The sequence below is a fragment of the Myxocyprinus asiaticus genome, chromosome 19 (genome assembly GCF_019703515.2).
Source record: "Myxocyprinus asiaticus isolate MX2 ecotype Aquarium Trade chromosome 19, UBuf_Myxa_2, whole genome shotgun sequence".
Taxonomy (NCBI): Eukaryota; Metazoa; Chordata; class Actinopteri; order Cypriniformes; family Catostomidae; genus Myxocyprinus; species Myxocyprinus asiaticus.
In genome coordinates, this window is record NC_059362.1 from 23,937,134 (window position 1) to 23,955,415 (window position 18,282).

Here is an 18,282-nt window from a genome sequence, read left to right on the forward strand (position 1 = left end):
TTTAATTTACTGTACAGTCCAGTTCATCCATTTAAAATATAGTAATTCACATTTTTGTTTTGTGAAGAAATGCATGTGTAGACCCAGTTTGTTTGTCTCCAAAACAAGCATTTAAACATAAGCCTTTTTATGAGATTTATACATTCAGTCAAGTGTGTCAAAAACCTTTGACTGGCAGTGAAGATATATAAAATAGAAAGGAGAGGAAGTTGGGGAGAAACTACTCTCTCCATGGTTATTATTCTAGCATGACAGTGAACTCTGACAGTATGGATACTGAGTGCAGATAAGGACATCTTCTCTCTGCCTCTCATGGAGATGAGAGCCTCCAGATGTGGCCATGGTTACACACCCCAAGTACACACACACACACACACATTTTAATGCTTTATTTGATAACACCATGAAGATACAAGCACATCAGGTATCAAATATGGGATGATTCACAAGTCTTGATATTTACCCACGAGACATACTACTACCACAGATCAAATTTGCAAGCATTACCAAAGGCAGCATATACATTTCATACATCTTAAAACAACCAGAACACTTTATACTCCATTCACTTATGGATATAAATAACAGCATCTCCTCTAAACTGCTTGGCTTCCAATTACACAAGATACAGAACAATACCTTGCGAGAGATTTTGCTTTCTTCTTAGTTTGCCCAGCAATCTGTAACCCTCTGACTACCATTCTATGCACCAAACTCCCAAACACTAGCAACTGACACATATACACACACACACACATACACAAACACAAAGTACAGAAGAATCTGCAAAGATGTATTTAAAGATAAACTCAAGGAAAAAGGGTAAATCTTAAATCTGACTCTCACTAATACCCTAATCTGACTCAATTTTGGTGTCTAGTCTCAAAGCATGTGTGACAAGAACCTAAACAAAAGAACTAAAACAACAGGCTTCCTAATTTTCTAGGAGCAGGGCAAGATGTGAGTGCTGTTGACATCCTTGAAGTCATTAAGTCATTCTTCATTAGATATCACTATGTTTGTTGTTATTTTTGTTTCTGGTACAGTTGGAATAATTAAGAAGATCAAAAATAATTAATATAGTGTGACCATCACAGCTGATTGACCTTAAAGCTCATTCAAATAAATCTCTCAAGGAGAGGCATAGAGAGAGACATTGACAATGTTCAGAATTGAATACTAGCTTACTATTTACTGAATTCTGTGGAGGATACATTGTATAATGCAAACTATACTTCAAAAATACTAATTGGAACTGTAGGCAGTATTTCATAATAAAAATTCAAATAGTAGTATGCCTAATTTTTGTCACATTACCTCACATTACCTAATCATGTTGCATGTGAGAGTTGTCATCTTGGAAATTAAACTGATATTGAGGCTTTTTAATTAAAGTTTTGGCAGTCTAATCAAATAATCTGTCACAAACCACAGCTTGAATTACTTGTTCATTCATCACACTGTAAACTGAAGGTCAAGCCATGCACATTGCATTGTAGGACACAGTTCTCTGTGCTGCTTTATGCTCTGTTGAGTATTGCACATTTTGTGAAATGTAGTAGGTTATTCAAGTATTCCATGCATATAGAAAATGCACATACTGTGCATGCCATTAACTGCAGGAACAGTAGAAATAGTATGGTTGTCTGTTATTTTGAACATAGTCTATGTTGAGATTATGAGAATATTGGTTGTCTTACAAAATTGAGGGAATGCACATAAGTAGGTAAATGCCAAATGGTGAAATTTGTGAAACAACTGCAAATGATAGCTTGAGAGGAAAGGAAAGCATTGTCAAACATCCTGCCTATACTCAAGAGCCCTGATGCTTTTCCACACCAACTTACTGTTCTCTCCTGTTCTGTCAGCACTTTCTCTCTCTCTCTCTCTCTCTCTCTCTGTCTCCGTCTCCGTCTCCCTGTCTCCACCCTCATTCCACAAAGTCCGACAGTCTGTCCGAGCGTTTGAAATCACTGATGCGTGACAGCGCTCCACCACATCAAACCCTCCCACCCACACACACACACACACACACACACACACACACACACACACACACACACACACACACAAAACCACCAATCACTTACAATGATGGGCATTTATGGCTGTGTCTAGAAGGTATCACCCGGCAGCCTAAGTCTTGCGAGAGACTAATTTGCTGTTACTAAGGTTAGGTTTAGGGTTAGATTTACTGTTAGTGTTAGTTTTAGGAGTAGGATTTCTGTAGAACTCCAAATAAACACAATAAACACATTGTGAGAACATCGCATGCTGCTCTCGCAAGACTTAAGTTAAACAGGGTTATCTTCTAGACATGACCGACATTAAGGGTTGCAAACATTTTTTGGACAGGAAGTGGAAGTTCTGAATTCACAGCAGTCAATTCAACACAAGCAGTAAAGACAGTAAAGAGAAATTTGACTATTAAAAAAATGATAATGATTATTGATATTGATTAATTATTTGCTTGTATAATCAAAACAATATAATTATATTCATATCTGTGTAATTTAGTATATTTAATATACCATGAAAACCATAAAACAAAGATTTTTAAATAATGTTATAGCTCAGAAAATAGCTGAAAATCATTTAGAACAATTTATATGTGATTTATTGCATAGGCTCCACTGTGTAAATGTATAAAAAGCTTGACCCACAAATGCCCAGCGTTGCGTTTTTGCTACTCTTAGAACAATTCTCAGATTTAAGAAAGTTAATATTTTACATCAGTAAACATGTTGGGAATTTAGAAAACAAAATATTACAGGTCAAATATTTGCTAAAAACATGCTTTCAAAAGTGTTAACAATTGTGTCAACTAGCTTTTTTCCTTTTTGTGTGACTTCAGCGAGCTCTGACAGTCAATTTGCATTTTTTCATGCCAATATTGTTGTTGAGATACAGTTCAGAGTGTGAGCTATTGTAATGTGTAGTTTTATCCATATTAAATAATTATTATATTTTTGTTTAATTGCTTTAAGGGAATAGTTCTCCCAAAAGTGGAGTAAATGATGAGAGAATAATAATTTTTGAGTAAACTATTCCTTTAAGCAAACATTGCAGTTCTACTATGCTGGGTCTCTGAGGGTTAAACTGTTTTGAAAGAGTCCTTGGTTGTTCTTTTAAGTGTGAAATAAAGAATAAGAAGAACACTTAAAGATTGCCTAGTGGTTAGCATGGGTTCCAGACATGTTTGGCTTTGGTGCTTATGTGGGAAATGTATGATTGAATCTGACCTGCTTCATGTCCCATTTACCCTCTGTGAATTTTTTTTCTTTTTCTTTTTTTCTGGTTTCTTTTGTATGAATGTCTGTACAGTTTCTTCGTAGAGCTAAACTGCAAGAGTTTTTGTGTAATGATAAAAACAACACATCACATTTTTGTATAACAGATATTAATATATTATCGTATCGCCAGGTCATTGCTGATTCCCACTCCAACAACAAACATTTTAAAAAATCTGAAAATTGCCAAAAATGACTGTTTCTCAATGATAGCCTCCTACTAAAGCCGTCACCTGCCTGATAACCTCTCTGCATTTGTGTAAAGTCCTCATTCCACACTTCTATGGCACAAAACATTGAAAACAATAGGAGACATGTTATACCTTAGTCATAGTTTCGGTTGTATCTTTGTGCTGATCTGTTTTCATGTTAATAAAGGAGAAGTTCAGGCAGGGTGTATTGAACACTGACCCTGACATAGTGTTTTATGAGAGTGAATTATTTGCGCCAATGGAATGAGGAAGCATATGTAAGTGTTAATACTTAATGAACATGAGTATTATTACACATTAACATGTGTGTTAATATGGAACCAGGACAGTGTTTTATACCCAAACCCTCTGTTTTGTAGCGCTACCCAGTGTATTTACACAGGACACAGACCATTTCCTGTATGTGTAACCAGAATGTTTATCATATGCACTGTTTTTGAGTCTATAATTAGGCTCTCCTTTTTGTCCCAGTTGTTTTTTTTTTCCTTTACCTTTCATGTACTGCAGCAAATACTTTCATCCATCACTGTTGTTTTCTCTTTCCACTCACTATTTTATTCTCTGTACTTCTCATAGCCTTTCTGCTTGCAGACTGCAATTCACTGCAATTCTGTTTGATAAAGTTTCAGTGTCTTTTTTTTATTTCATATGACTGACCTGTAATGTGGCACCTTCTAATGTTTCATGTTTATATATGTTCAGTAATATAAATTTAGTTACTTGTAATAAGTTTGTAATTGAATACTAGCTATTTTACAAAAATAAAACAGTAGGGCATTTTCCTCAAACATTTCAAACAGCAGTATGCTTATTTTTGTCACATTACCTCATCACATTGCATGTTTATTTCAACAATTGCCTTCCAGGTATCATATTCAATTTCGTGTAAAAATGTCTCAACATTTGGCAGTCCGATCAAATAACAAGCCAAGAAAGAGCTGCAAACATAGTATGGTGGTATGCTCTTCCGAACATAGTTTGGCTCAATCCCCCATTCTTTTCTCTGCCTCTCTATCGTTCTCTCTCCATTTCTGTCCCTCTCTTGCATGCCTACGTTCTCTCTCATGCTGTTTTTAACATTCCTGTCTGGCCATTTTAGTGCTAATAATTAACCAGACACTCCAGATCTCATAAAAGGCTGTTCGTGCCTGTAAAGTGATTCCCCTCCTGTGTGGTAGCAGTTATGTTCTCTTTAGAGAATGATGTATCGATTTACACGCTTTTTGTGACACACTTGGAATATATAAACCACAAACAAAAATTGCTCCCTCATATTCTTCTGGTTTGAGGGAGAGAAAGGAAAAACTGAGGAAGAGGCCATTTGGAAGGATGAGATGGAGATGAGAGTAGGGAACAAGGGCTAGGAATATAGTAAGAAGTGAATAGAAGTGGTAAATATGAGAAACCTACTTCACATGGTTGAAACTGATGTTGTGATGGGTCCTGGCTCGCAGTCAGCATTCCAATACTCCAAAGGTGTTCAGTAGGGTTCTGGCCTGGGCTTTTTGCAGGCCAGTCAAGTTCTTACACACCAGACTCCGTAAATAATTTTGTTGGACCTCACATTGTCCGCAGGGGCATTGTCATGCTGGAACAGTGAAGGGCCCTCCCCAAACTGTTGCTACAACATTTGAAGTACATAAGTCTCTAGAACAGGGCTACTCAACTTTGGAAAGCAAAGGGGCCGCAAAACAGGGCCCCTAAAGCCTTGAAGGCTGCACTGTTAATTTTAGTAATTCTTATATTATTAATTTTATAGTGAGAGTTCATTTTTAAAGTATAAAATATAAATTAGGGGTGTTACAGTTAAATTTCCTTGTGGTTTAGTTTTAGTTTTTCAAAGAGCCACTTTTTCCGCTACGTTTATTGCAATATAGAAAACAGATATAATCAGTTCTTACAAAAATGAAACATGGTTTTACTATAGTAATATTGTTGTTACCATGATTGTAATAACCATGGTCTTTTGGCAGAAACCATGGATTTACTATAGTAATGTTGTAGTAACCATGACTGTAGTAATGTTTTTGTTGTTGTTTTTTTGGCAGAAATCTGTTTGGCACAAATGGTTTTGATTACTATTAACCATGGTTTAACTATAGTAATATTGCATTCATATAATAGCAATGGTTTTACTATAGTAATGTTGTAGTAACCATGACTGTAGTAACCATGGTTAATTTTGTGGTTACTATGGTTTAACTACAAATACTATGGTTACTTTGTAATTACTATTATAAAACCATGGTTAATTTTCCTAAGGAACTGTCAAAGACGCTGTCAACAATAGACAAAGAATGTTCAGCATCACACATACCTGAGATATGTTCAAAAACAAGAGATATGTTTCCTGTACTTACTCCAAAATGCTCCAGTGACAAATCATTAGGATTCGTTCACCCTCTTTAGCGTTTTGCTATGAAGTAATGCAGTTCATGAATAATCAATTGTGTGAAGACGTCTCAACGCCGTTATTGCTGGATAAACTATGACTTTTTCTGTTATTGTGATGATCATGCATATATGGTGAGCTATTCAAACGGGTTTGACACAGATTTGCACTGTAATAAGTGACTCTTGAGCATGCGCATGTTTTGAAGCTAGTGCTTGGCTGCTTGCATACTGACTGCCACTCTCCTGTAACATCAGCTATACTCAAATATCCTGTTGTGTTATTAATTTGTTACATTCTTAACTCGATTTAGGGATACAGAAAATTACCGTAAATATTCTTGAAAATGGGCACCTTACAAATCATACACATATTGATAAATCTATTTTTGATGATGTCAAAATAACGTGGGCGGCAAAAAATATCTCGAGGGCTGCATGCGGCCCCACGGGCTACGTGTTGAGTAGCGCTGCTCTAGCATATAATTGTATGCGAAGCATTAAGATATGTCTTCACTGGAATAAAGGGGCCTAGCCCAAATCATGAAATACAGCCCCACTCCATTACTTCTACACCACCCAACTTTACAGTTGGCATTATACATTCATGCAGGTAGCGTTCTCCTGGCATCCGCCAAACCCATATTCTTCCATCAGACTGCCAGATGGTGAAGCATGATTCATCACTCCAGAGAACACATTTCCACTGTTCCAGAGTCCAATGGCATGTGCTTTTTGTGCATTTTGATGTGAGGCTTTCTTGCAGCTGCTGGGCTATAGAAACCCAGTTTATGAAGCTTACTATGAATAGTTCCTTCAATAAGTTGCTTCAATAGGCAGTTTGGACTCAACTGTGAGTGTTGCAATTGAGGACATGCTATTTTTATGTACAATATGCTTCAGCAGTTAGCAGCCTCATTTCGTAAGCTTGTGTGGCTTACCTCTTTGGGTTGAGCTGTTGTTACACCTAGATATTTACACTTCACAGTAACAAAACTTACAGTTGACCAAGTGAGGTCTAGTAGAGCAGAAATTTGACAACCTTTGTTGGAAAGGTGGCATCCTATAACAGTGTCACATTGAAAGACAATGAGCTTTTTGGTATGACCCATTATACTAAATATCTTCATCTAAGGAGATGCATGGCTGTTTGATTGATTTTATATACCTGTTAGTAATGGTTGTAGCTGAAAAAGCCAAACCTGTTAATTAGAAAGGGGCGTACATATACTTTTAGCAAATGAGATGGTGAGATCGACAGCAATGTAAAATCTTGCTCAGATTTCAAACCCTTAATCAAATCTGAATACTTGAGAGTTCTTTGATACCCTCAAGAGGCCTTGTAAGATTAATATATATATATATATGTATTCGACAAAGTAAATGTGTGATTTTAGGCCAGTGGCTTTGATGGTGTGTCCTTTGTTTTGGAAATGCAGCCCTGTACACTGCTTATTTCACCCAATCATTGATCTCATAATAGTGGTAAAATATATGTTAAGTGTTTGTGTGCCCTCCAGCATGTTGCAAATCACTCACACTGAATTGAATTTGTAGGGTGCGACATACACTGTTTGCAGAGACACATACATGCAATAAATTACCTTTTTTATTAATTTTCTTTTGAAATTAAATGAGAAAACGCTTCCCATATCTTTTATTTGACATCAAATGATGTCCATCCATTCACACTCTTTGGTATTGTGCCTTTAACTTGGTAAACCCAGCCAAATTAGGTAGATGCCAACAATGATAGGTTGATTGACAAGCCCCCATATTCAAAAACCATGAACAAATCTACAGTGACATAAAACAGTAGGTAATCATTTTTGATGTTTCATGTTCAATGTTGGATTTTAAAGACATTTTTTGTTTACTACGATAAACAATTTTTTTATTGTTTTGGGTCACCAGTTGATGTTCAACGTCAAATCTGGGTCTTGCGGCAAAATCAGTTGAGAATCAATGATCTAAAGTAATAAAATGCATACATTTTTAAGTGTGTCTTTACTGTTTAAATCCTTTCTGGAACCACTTTGTGCACACACACAAGAATCCTTCATTCTTTAAGTAAAGCTCATTGTAAGTTGTTACAGGTTTTATATAATTTTTTCTTATGTCCATTTCATGAATTGTAATGAATTTAGTAGAGGCTAAGATGGTGAAACCTGTTGTTAGGGCTAATTGGCATTGGGTAATGAAGCGAAGTACAAAGCTAAATCTGGATCTGAGGTGGAGAGAGAAAAAATAATAATGTCATTGATGACAAACAGCACCCCAGGACAGTCATACAATATGCAGAAACGTTCAAGAGCTACATATCCTGCAGGTGCTGAGAAGAGGAAAGAACGGGAAATTGAATCAAACTTGAAAGTGAATTGCAGATGTTATCATTTTTGTATAATTATGTCTGTCTTTTTTCAGATAAGGACTGTTTTGGGCCTCTTTTTCTCCTGCATAGATTTGTACATTGCTTTTGGAATAGGGAGCAGAATTTTAAGGACTTATTTTGTCTGCGTCCCATATAATACAGAATCAGCCTGTATTTAAAGGAACTGAATAATATCCATATTGAAAGCGGGTTGTATGAGAATGCTTCAGTATTTATTGAATTTGAATCAGTTTTGCATGTAAGTGAAATTACAGATTAGAACGTAGAAGAAATTGGGAAAGATGATAGCAGTGACTCGTATACATGGCTGCAGGCATAGACCGTGACTGTTTCATTTTGTTTTTGTTTACAATATGGTAAGTTTTCACCTGTTACTAATGGTTTACTTAAATGTCAAATGACATTTATGATGAGACTATGTCCACATTAATCCGGATACATTTGAAAACTGCTTTTTTTTTTTTTTAGAAATGCTCTCTGGCCGCACTGCCGTTTTCAAGCGTTTTCCAAAAGTTTAAATGTCCACACTGAAACTTATGAAAATGCTTAAATCCCCTTACTGCGCATGCAGAAAAAAGCTGTTCCATGTATAGTCTGAAACGCAAATGTCCTCGTGTTCCGTCGATGGACAGCTATTCCAAGTAAACTTCCTGTCACCTTTGAAGGAATGCAATGGGAAGGTTGTACAAAATAACATTCATCTTTAACAACTCTATCAAAGTGAATAACAGGCACAACAACGATGCTACAACATGGGCCGCCATTTTGATTATTTTGGGTTTAATGGAGCACATGACTGAGTCACATGACAACAAATATGTCATTACGTTTTTAGTCATCTCCGTTTTCCCTGTCCACACTGCAGTGCTAAGACTGTGTTTTTAAATGTATCCACTTTGAAGAGTGTTTTCAAAAAGCTCAGTTTTCGCTGGACAAAAATGCCATCTCAGTGTGGACGGAAGGCCGAAACGTAGTGAAAAAGATGCGTTTTTAAACGAAAATGCATTAGTGTGGACGTGGCCTAAGAAATAGTGTCCTTTTATTTTCCTAAAACAAACTGAGAATGTCTCTTATTTTCCTTTGCTGAAGTTGGCAACTCTAGTCTGAAGACTATTTCCTGAGTGAATGTGATGAATTGAAGCACAGACTTTTAAGTGTTTTCCCTCGAAAAGACGCTCTCAGATAGCTGACTTTTTCTAGTTATTGAATGTGTCAGCACAGATGTCTCTTTTGAAGTTCTACAATGCGCTCCTTTGAACCTTCAAATCTCTTTGATTCTGACTTGTTTGTTGTGTCTTTCAGAGGTTCTGTTTATTCTGAAACTGTGTGTTTGTTTCTGTAGGTTCTGTGTGAAGCCCTGTTATCCCAACATCTGAGAACTTAATATAAAATACACAAGATGCACCACCCCCACTTAGTAGATGCACTTGTTGGTCTATGCATGTCTTGTTTTTGAAGTGTGCTAATAATATTTTCTGAAAACGTCTGGGCTTAAAGCTGTTTTTTTAATTGTTGATTTGTGACTCCGTTAGTTTATACAAACGTAGGGCCTCATATAGTCTCTATTAGCCAATCATTAAGCGGTTTAGTTACTCATGCATCCCCAGCTGACCACTCAGGCTAAATGTTAGTTTGACATGTGACTAAAGTCACCAAGGAAATGTTCGCATTGGTTGTGACATTTTTAGGCCACTAATGTTGGTCTTGAGGTGGATTGATTTCAGGCATGAATTGGAATTGAATTGGACCAAAGTAAACGTGTTTGTGTGTACAGTCAGTTTTACAGATGTCTCCTTACATTGAAGTTTGTTGGTCTTAATATCAGTTGTCAGGTGCACATATGTGTGTGGTTATCTTCCCACATTTTGCTCAGTTGTATGCCTTTCTGTGTCATCCCTTGAGCAGAACAGAATCTTACTGTGTCTTAAATATGCCTTCATTTCCCAGATGTTACAATAGAGTATCAGGAATTGTTTTATTAAACGTCATTCCTTGTCATCTGTCTTCTCTTAGGTTCACATTTGCACAACAGGACTTATTGTTACTCCTCCACCTAGTAGTCCTGTCACCACAGCGACAGTTTTCACGTTTCCCCCGGATACCAGCTATGCCTCAATTACAGTGGTGAGTCCGAAAAGGTCCTTTAAAGTGACACAGCATATCAAAGATCTTCATCGTCCTCTGTTTATTTACAAATATAATTACAGTCTTCTGACCTGTATGTATCAGGAGACCTTGCCTGTATATAAATGCTCAGACTAAACCCTGTTACTTGACACCACTGGTCGAATAATATATCAGCCAGACTAAATAACTGTCCGATATTTGACATTTTTAGATTTTCTGTAATAACCAGGCCCAGAAAGACTTTTTTTTCTTTTCTTTTTTTTCTTTTTTTTTCTATGCTGATTTTGAGGGACACTCTTTGGAATGGATTTAAATGTAAATTGTGTTAATCAGGGCTGTAATCATAATCAAATTAGCTAAATTATTTAATAAATTAATAAATTAATATATAAAGGGTGGGGGATGTGTGGATAGTACATTGTGATTGATTTAATGATTTAACAGAATTGTGAGCTCCCCCTTGTGTCAGTTTAAAATTAATAACGACTTATAAAATTCAGGTTAAGCTTAATAGTTGAAAGGTTTCATTTTACTATATACTCTTATTATATACATTTAAATTAATAGTTGGAGAGAGTGATCTTACATTAGCCATTGACAAACCCATATTGGTCAACCACAACTCTACACATTGCATGTGTGTTCATGCTGTTGTGCATGCAAATTCAAAAGCTTGGCCTGAGTGCTTAATTGAGAATCCTACACAAGGAACTTCTCCTTGGGCAAGCAGATTACCTCATTTTGAGCATCATCAGAGTGTCAAACACAAACTCATTACACTATTGTAGCAACAGAAAAAGGAACCATTTCACTCTCTCTATTTCTCATATACATATACATGCAACCAGATACACATTCCAGCTCAAACAGTAACTCTGAAACATGACAGTTTGCCATCTGATAGCCCTTTATCTCCATCAACACAAGCACACAGTATTTTCTGGGACTAGTGTCTGCCTCAGGCTGGACACTAATGGCTTGCTGAGATTGATGTGTGTGCGTGGTGGGTACTGTTTCCTTTTGTTTTAAATGTATTGTTTTTATATAGTGTGCATTGCCTCTCATCTCTGTATGTGGGGTGATTTTAAAGTCAACTTGAAATCAAAACAGACCCTATTTACTTTCTTTATGCAAATTCCTGGTCTTAGTAATCCGTAACTTTTGAATAAAATGTAACAACTTGCTCTTCCTCTGAAATAACTTTCCCTTTCCACTGATATGCCACATGGGCTATTGGATAATGTTAACCTATAGCCAAATAGCTATTTAGACATTGATTTAGCAAACTCACATTCAGTCTGCCTTCATCCTGGTATGTAACGGCCACTTTTCTGAATCCAGTCGATCACGTTTAAAAGCATCAAAGCAATTTACATCAACTTTAAAAACATCAAAGATATAAGTCAAGAAACAGGGATTTTTTTTTTTTTTTTTTTTTTTTTACAACTTTGCCATTTGCAATAAATCTGCATTAAGCAATTAACACAAAAGACAAATAAATTAATACAAATATGTTATACATGTGCAGTGCTAGAGCATTATAGGATAATTCTAAATTAACTTTTTGGCACATCTTAACTTGCCAAACAGAAAAAAATTGTTGTTATTTTTTTTTATTTTTTTTTTTATCCTGTCTGCATTTTTTTTTACATCTATTTAGTCCTTTAAAACAACAAAACTACCAAAACTGTGCATTATAGAGTGAGAGATGTTTTAATAGTGGTGCCACTGGGCTCATAAAGTCTGTTTGCAGATGTGTGCTTTAGTCCATATGGAACCAATTTATCCTTTCTCAGCCAGACGTTTAGCCCGTGCTGGAAATCCACCAATCACAACACCTGCCACAGCCAAAATACCCGATTTACAGCAACCAACACACAAGCTGGAAAGTCACAGTCAGAGGGATTATGACTTTTTGGTTTTGTCCAAACTTTGTGGGGATCTCTACAAAATCCGAGGCACTCACGTGGTATGGATGAAAAAAAGCCTTCATCAGGGTAAAATTCCCCAGTTACAAGAGGCAAAATATGTAGTTGTAGCCATCAATGGAAACATCAACAGCTGATTAGCAAGTGGGAGTTGCTCATAAACTGGCTCTAAGGTTGCCAAATATTCCGATTTGAAGTAAATAAAAAAATAACCAACAAATTGTATACTTGAACAAAAACAAAAATAATGCACACCCACATACACAAGCCAAATATAATAATAATAATAATAAAATATACAGTATATACATATACTAAAATAGCAATTCATTCATATCTATACTTGTAAAGACCTACAAAAAAGGTGTAAAATCTATTTATTCATAAACTCCAGGCAACGTAGTGCCACGGAGTTTTTATATTTAATACGTTTCTCATTGTAGTAGATGTTTTAGTCTTTTACCTCCTTTTAACGAACATGGGACATATTCTGTTCCAGTCACTCTGAGGGAGCCATCACTGCAATAGCCGGCTTCCTTGTAATGTTTTGCCTGGAGATATTAAATTGGAAGTATGAATGGCATTTTTGTATCTGACCACTCTCATTTTGAGCTTCCTTTTTGTTTGACCAATGTAAAAATGTAAAAAAACATTCCAATTTGTAGACAACATAGGAAGAATTACAATTGATGAAAGATTTGTATGTGTGTGTGTGTGTGTTTGTTTTTGTTTGAAAAAGCATCAGCTGTCGTCGTCCCTCCATTGTGATGTCTAGATCTTTGTTGTTTGGCAAAAAGTAGATCAGCTTTTTGCCAAACAAAAATCTAGACACAATAATCTTACAAAGGTGCTGTTGTTGGAAAAGATCAGTATATTCAGGAGGGATAACGACAGCTGTATTATCAACCTTTGACTTCCAATCCCTTGGAAAGATGAAAAGGGAACTCATGGATCTTCTATCTTCATGTCTTCTTGATTTGGTCAGGTTCAGAAAAAGAACTTCATACTTTTCATGAATTTGTTAATGGTATCAATAATCATTTGAAACTGAGCTTGGAATATGTATTTGAGATACATTTTCTTATTTGAAAATAAACAGAACTCCTAATGGTGATTTACATACCCCGATTTTTAGAAAACCAACAGATATCCTCAGCCAACAGCCTCCATCCGCCTTTGTTGATTGAAAATATAGCATTTGACCTTAAACAAATTTGTGATTTAGAGCATGATTTTGAAATTCATCTGAGTGATATGTTTCTTAGGCTCTGTCAGATGGGATATGATTTACAGACTCTTACCTTCACCAGTGTCAGATCTATTAAATGAGACCAAATACTGAAGAAAAACAAAACAATGGCACTCAAATAATCGTGTGCATTTAGTGACTGCCTATAGTCGTGAAGCAGCACAAATAAAACTAATTATTAAATCTAATTGGGATATTGTCAATACCGATAGTGCTCTTCGTGCTGCTTTTCAGGAAATGGCATCTGTCAGCTACGGACGTGCACCTACTATCAGGGATGAGGTAGTTTGTAGCTATCTCCCTGCTCCTGAAAAGAGAATATGGTTGAGACCCTCAGCAGGCAATTATATTTGTGGGGATTGCAATAACTGCATTAACATGGTTAAAACAAATAGTTTTACTGATGCTTTTTTAAACAAATTAACCCAATCAAGTCTTTCATCAATTTTAATTCTTCCTATGTTGTCTTCAAATTGATATGTAAATGTGGCCATTTTCTTATTGGTCAAACAAAAAGGAAGCTCAAAATGAAAGTGGTCGAACACAGATATGCCATTTGCACTTCCAATTTTCTATATAAAGGCAAAACATTATAAGGAAAGCTGGCCATTGCAGTTATAGCTCCCTTCAAGCGACTGAAATAGAATCTATCCCATGTTCGATAAGAGGTGGTAATAGATTAAAACGTAAATAGATGCACACTGGAGTTAAGAAATACAAGACTTTTTTTAGGTTCTTACAAATATTGCTATGAATTAAAATGTATAAACATGTTTACACACACACACACACACACACACATATACTCAAACCAGCCCATTTGGCACCAACAATCATCCATGCGATTACCTAATCAGCCAATCGTGTGGCTGCAGTGCATAAAATCATGTAGATATGGGTCAGGAGCTTCAGTTAATGTTCACATCAACCATCAGAATGGGGAAGAAGTGTGATCTCTGTGATTAGGACCGTGGCATGATTGTTGGTGCCAGACGGGCTGGTTTGAGTATTTCTGAAACTGCTGGTCTTCTGGGACTTTCATGCACAACAGTCTTCAGAGTTTACTCAGATTGGAGCCAAAAACAAAAAACATCCAGTGAGCGGCAGTTCTGCGGACGGAAATGCCTTGTTGATAAGAGAGGTCAACAGAGAATGGCCAGACTGGTTCGAACTGACAAAGTCTACAGTAAATCGCATTACTGCTGTACAATTGTGGTGAGAAGAATAGCATCTCAGAATGCTATTCTGAGATACGAGTTGGCGCTGTTTTGGCGGTACGAGGGGGACCTACACAATATTAGGCAGGTGCTTTTAATATTGTGGCTGATCGGTTTATACTAGCAGAGCAAACAAGAGGACCAGCGCATACAAGATACTTGATAGCAGGGTTGTTGCAGAGTTTTTTAAATCAAATTTAAGACCTTTTTAAGACCTTTTTTGAGACTTGAACAAAATTGATACTGTATACCCATCCCAAAACAAATCCACACTATCTCGAAATAAATCATGTATCACAGACTCCTACTTAGGCAGGGGTACACATTCAACATGGGCTTAACATTGCTTATCAGTAAAACAGGGTAGGCTGAATGCAAGTTTAAAATACTCAAGACATGTTTTCCACATTTATTTCACATTAAAATTGGTTTATGTACCATTATATAAATAAATACAAATTAGAGGTTGACAAATATTGGATTTTGCTGATACGATAATGTGTTGAAAGAAAAGCAATTAATCTGCAAAAAGTTTTTAAAATTAGTAGACTATATTAAATGTTCTTTGTCTTTCCTTCCTGTGATGGGGAGGGCCAGAGAGAGTTTATGTTGCAACCAAAATACCAATAACTAAGGATAAAAAAAAAAGAAAAAAAGATTTGATTTATAGTGTGGAACTTTTAACTATAAAGGCTGAAATACACCGGATACTCTTATTTTGAAATGTTTGCACTTCACTGCTTCCAGCTGCTCATTCAAACAGATAAGGGAAATAAAATGTGCACTCCTACAATGATCTACAGCGTATTTCAATATAAACAATTAAAAGTAAACATTGTCATATTTCATCAGCACTATATCATCATCATCAAGAGTTGATCATTAGTGATCGCTTGTCATAAATTTACAATATAGCCTAATGATTGTGAACTGCTCTGAAACAGCTGGACACGCTCACAAGCCCCCACGTGCTTGGAGAAAATACAACAGTGCTGTGTTTTCACTATGAAGGATGCAGCTCATGCACTTCTATAATATATCATATTCTTTTCAAGTTTGATACATTAGGTCATATCACGATTCCCATCTTTCCGCCTCCAAATTTAAGACCTCTTTAAATGATAATTAAGACTTTTGTTGTATCATTTAAGATATTTAACACTTTTCTGACCTTAAATTTGGGAAAACTGAATTTAAGACATTTTAAGACTTTAAGGATCCGCAGGAACCATGGATAGATCTTTTTCAAATAATAATCCCGCTATTTGTGCGCTTTACCATCACCCGTGGTGAAGATAGCACACGTACATCAGCCAGACATCTATTTGATGTGTGTGTTTACATCTGGAAGACATATTTTTTTGGTTGTTTGCTCATCTGCAATACGTCTATAAGACGTATGTCAATAAGTGTGTCTCGGATGTCAATAAGACATTAAGCAGATGTCTTTGAGACGTTTATGATTTAGAATGTTTATAAATCTGATCTTTTTAAGATGTTTAGCAGATGTTAATTAGATTGTGATGCTTCATATTGAAGCATCACAATCTCAGATGAAAATATTTAAAACGCACATCTCTAAGGTGTACGTGTGCTATCTGGGTGACATCTGCTCTCGCACAGAAGCAGATATCTCATGGACCAGCAACCTCTAGTTATAGTTAAAATAAAACTGAAAAGGCAGATAGATTTATTCTAATTAATAATGTAATACTATTGGAGGTCACGTGACGCCATGCAAGAGGCAGACGTGTGAGTAACGAGCTCTGCGTACTTTGCTAAGTTTTTAATTATTTTCATGTTATAATCTGGTGAATTTTGATACACCCAGTTACACATTTGCTCTTTGATGCAAAACATGGCAAAGAAGTCAAAATGCTCGGGCTCTGGAGACATTAAAAGACACTTACGTGTTCAGGATGAAAGCCCCGACAGACCTACAGACCGGGGACTCGATTTGGATGGCGCGGTGGGAGAGGAGATCCAGGGTCAGTTGTCCAACATGTCGGTGATGTTGACGAAGATTCTTGCTGACTTGGAGGATCTCGCTGTAATTACGGCGATGGAGACAAAATTCTCTGAGTTAGCTACAAGAGTGACTGATGTTGAAAAATGAATTGATTTTCTGGAATCTTCGGAGAGGGAATTAACCGCTAATCCACCCGCGACCAAAGTTGATCTGGAACGTATTCTTGAAAAGCTTGAAGATCTTGAGAATAGAAGCTGCAGGAATAACGTTCGAATTGTTGGAATTCCTGAGCATGAGGAGGGCAGGGATATGGTGAAATTCCTAGAGGAGCTTTTCCCAAGTCTGCTCGACATAACAGGCCACAAGCTGGAAATCAAGCGAGCTCACAGAGACCCTGCTCAGAAATCTGCTGAGGGAGACAGGCCCCGATCGATCCTGGCCAGATGTCTGAGATCATCCGATAAAGATCTTGTGTTGCACCAGGCGAGGAGCAAAGGGAAGCTTTCTTGGAAGAACCATAATGTTTTCTTGTTCCCGGACTTCGAGTTCGACAAGAGAGAAACGCGATCGGTTCAAGGAATGTAAGAAACTCTTGCATCAGAAAAAATCTCGTTTGCTCTGATGTTCCCGGCCAAACTGAGAATAGAAACGAAAAACGGTCGCAAAGTATTTACATGTCCAAATCAGGCAATGTCTTTTATAGAATCAATGTCTGAGTAAACCATTGGATGTTTCTCATGTGAGTGGGTCGACTCGCTGTACTTACTCTTGAGGAAGCTGGGCGTCATTTTGGTTTCTTTTTGCTTTTTGCGTTGGCTCCGCCTAGCGGCCGGAGCTTGTTTTGTGAATAACATTTCTCCTTAAAGAAATGTTGCATGGAAGTTCCCGGCCAGTTTGAGAGTGGACACTACGGATGACCGCAAAATATCTACATGCTCACACAAAGGATGTCTTTTATGAAGTTGACGGATTATGTAAGTCATGGTATATACTTTTATGCGGCCTCCAAGTGAATTGACTCGACCATCCGGGGAACCGGGATGCCGGTTTTTATTTATTTTTGTGTCGGCTGGAGCTTGTTCTATTGAATAACACTCCATTGAAATAGCTGTGGATTAATCTGTTGTTTCTTCGTGCTTATTCCTCCTGCTGGCTGTAGTTTGTTTTGTTGAGTTTTTTTTACGGGACATTGGAATGAATATGTCATCCGCTGAACTCATAACAGCCGGCTCACTGAAAATATCTGAACGGTTTTATATCAGCTGGATTTTGTTTTGTGGAAGATCACACCTTTGAGACAGTTCTGTGAATGAATCTACACATTCTTTGTGTTCATTCTTCCTATTGGCTGGGTTTATTTTACAAAGTGTTTTCTGTTATGTAATTTTGCCTCACAAATTTGTGAGGCAAAATTGAGCAATCCGATGGCAAGGTTGTCGTGGAGGCTCGTGGGCGTTCATGGACCTTTTGAGTTTAGAGGGATTGATGCCGGTTGGCGCTTTCGTGC

At 36.9% G+C, this 18,282-nt stretch overlaps 1 protein-coding gene across 2 annotated transcripts in view; it reads left to right on the forward strand.

Annotated features, from left to right (window-relative positions):
- The window catches only part of LOC127409844 (E3 ubiquitin-protein ligase SH3RF1), a 115,824-nt gene that overhangs the window by 84,319 nt on the left and 13,223 nt on the right, over window positions 1-18,282 (forward strand). Inside the window, exon 6 of one of the 2 annotated variants that reach the window (XM_051644729.1) lies at window positions 10,299-10,409. The exons of the other annotated variant lie outside the window; for it this stretch is intronic. Within the exon in view, the coding sequence (XP_051500689.1) occupies window positions 10,299-10,409 (111 nt within the window). The remainder of the gene's footprint in view (window positions 1-10,298; window positions 10,410-18,282) is intronic. 2 annotated transcript variants of the gene reach the window in all.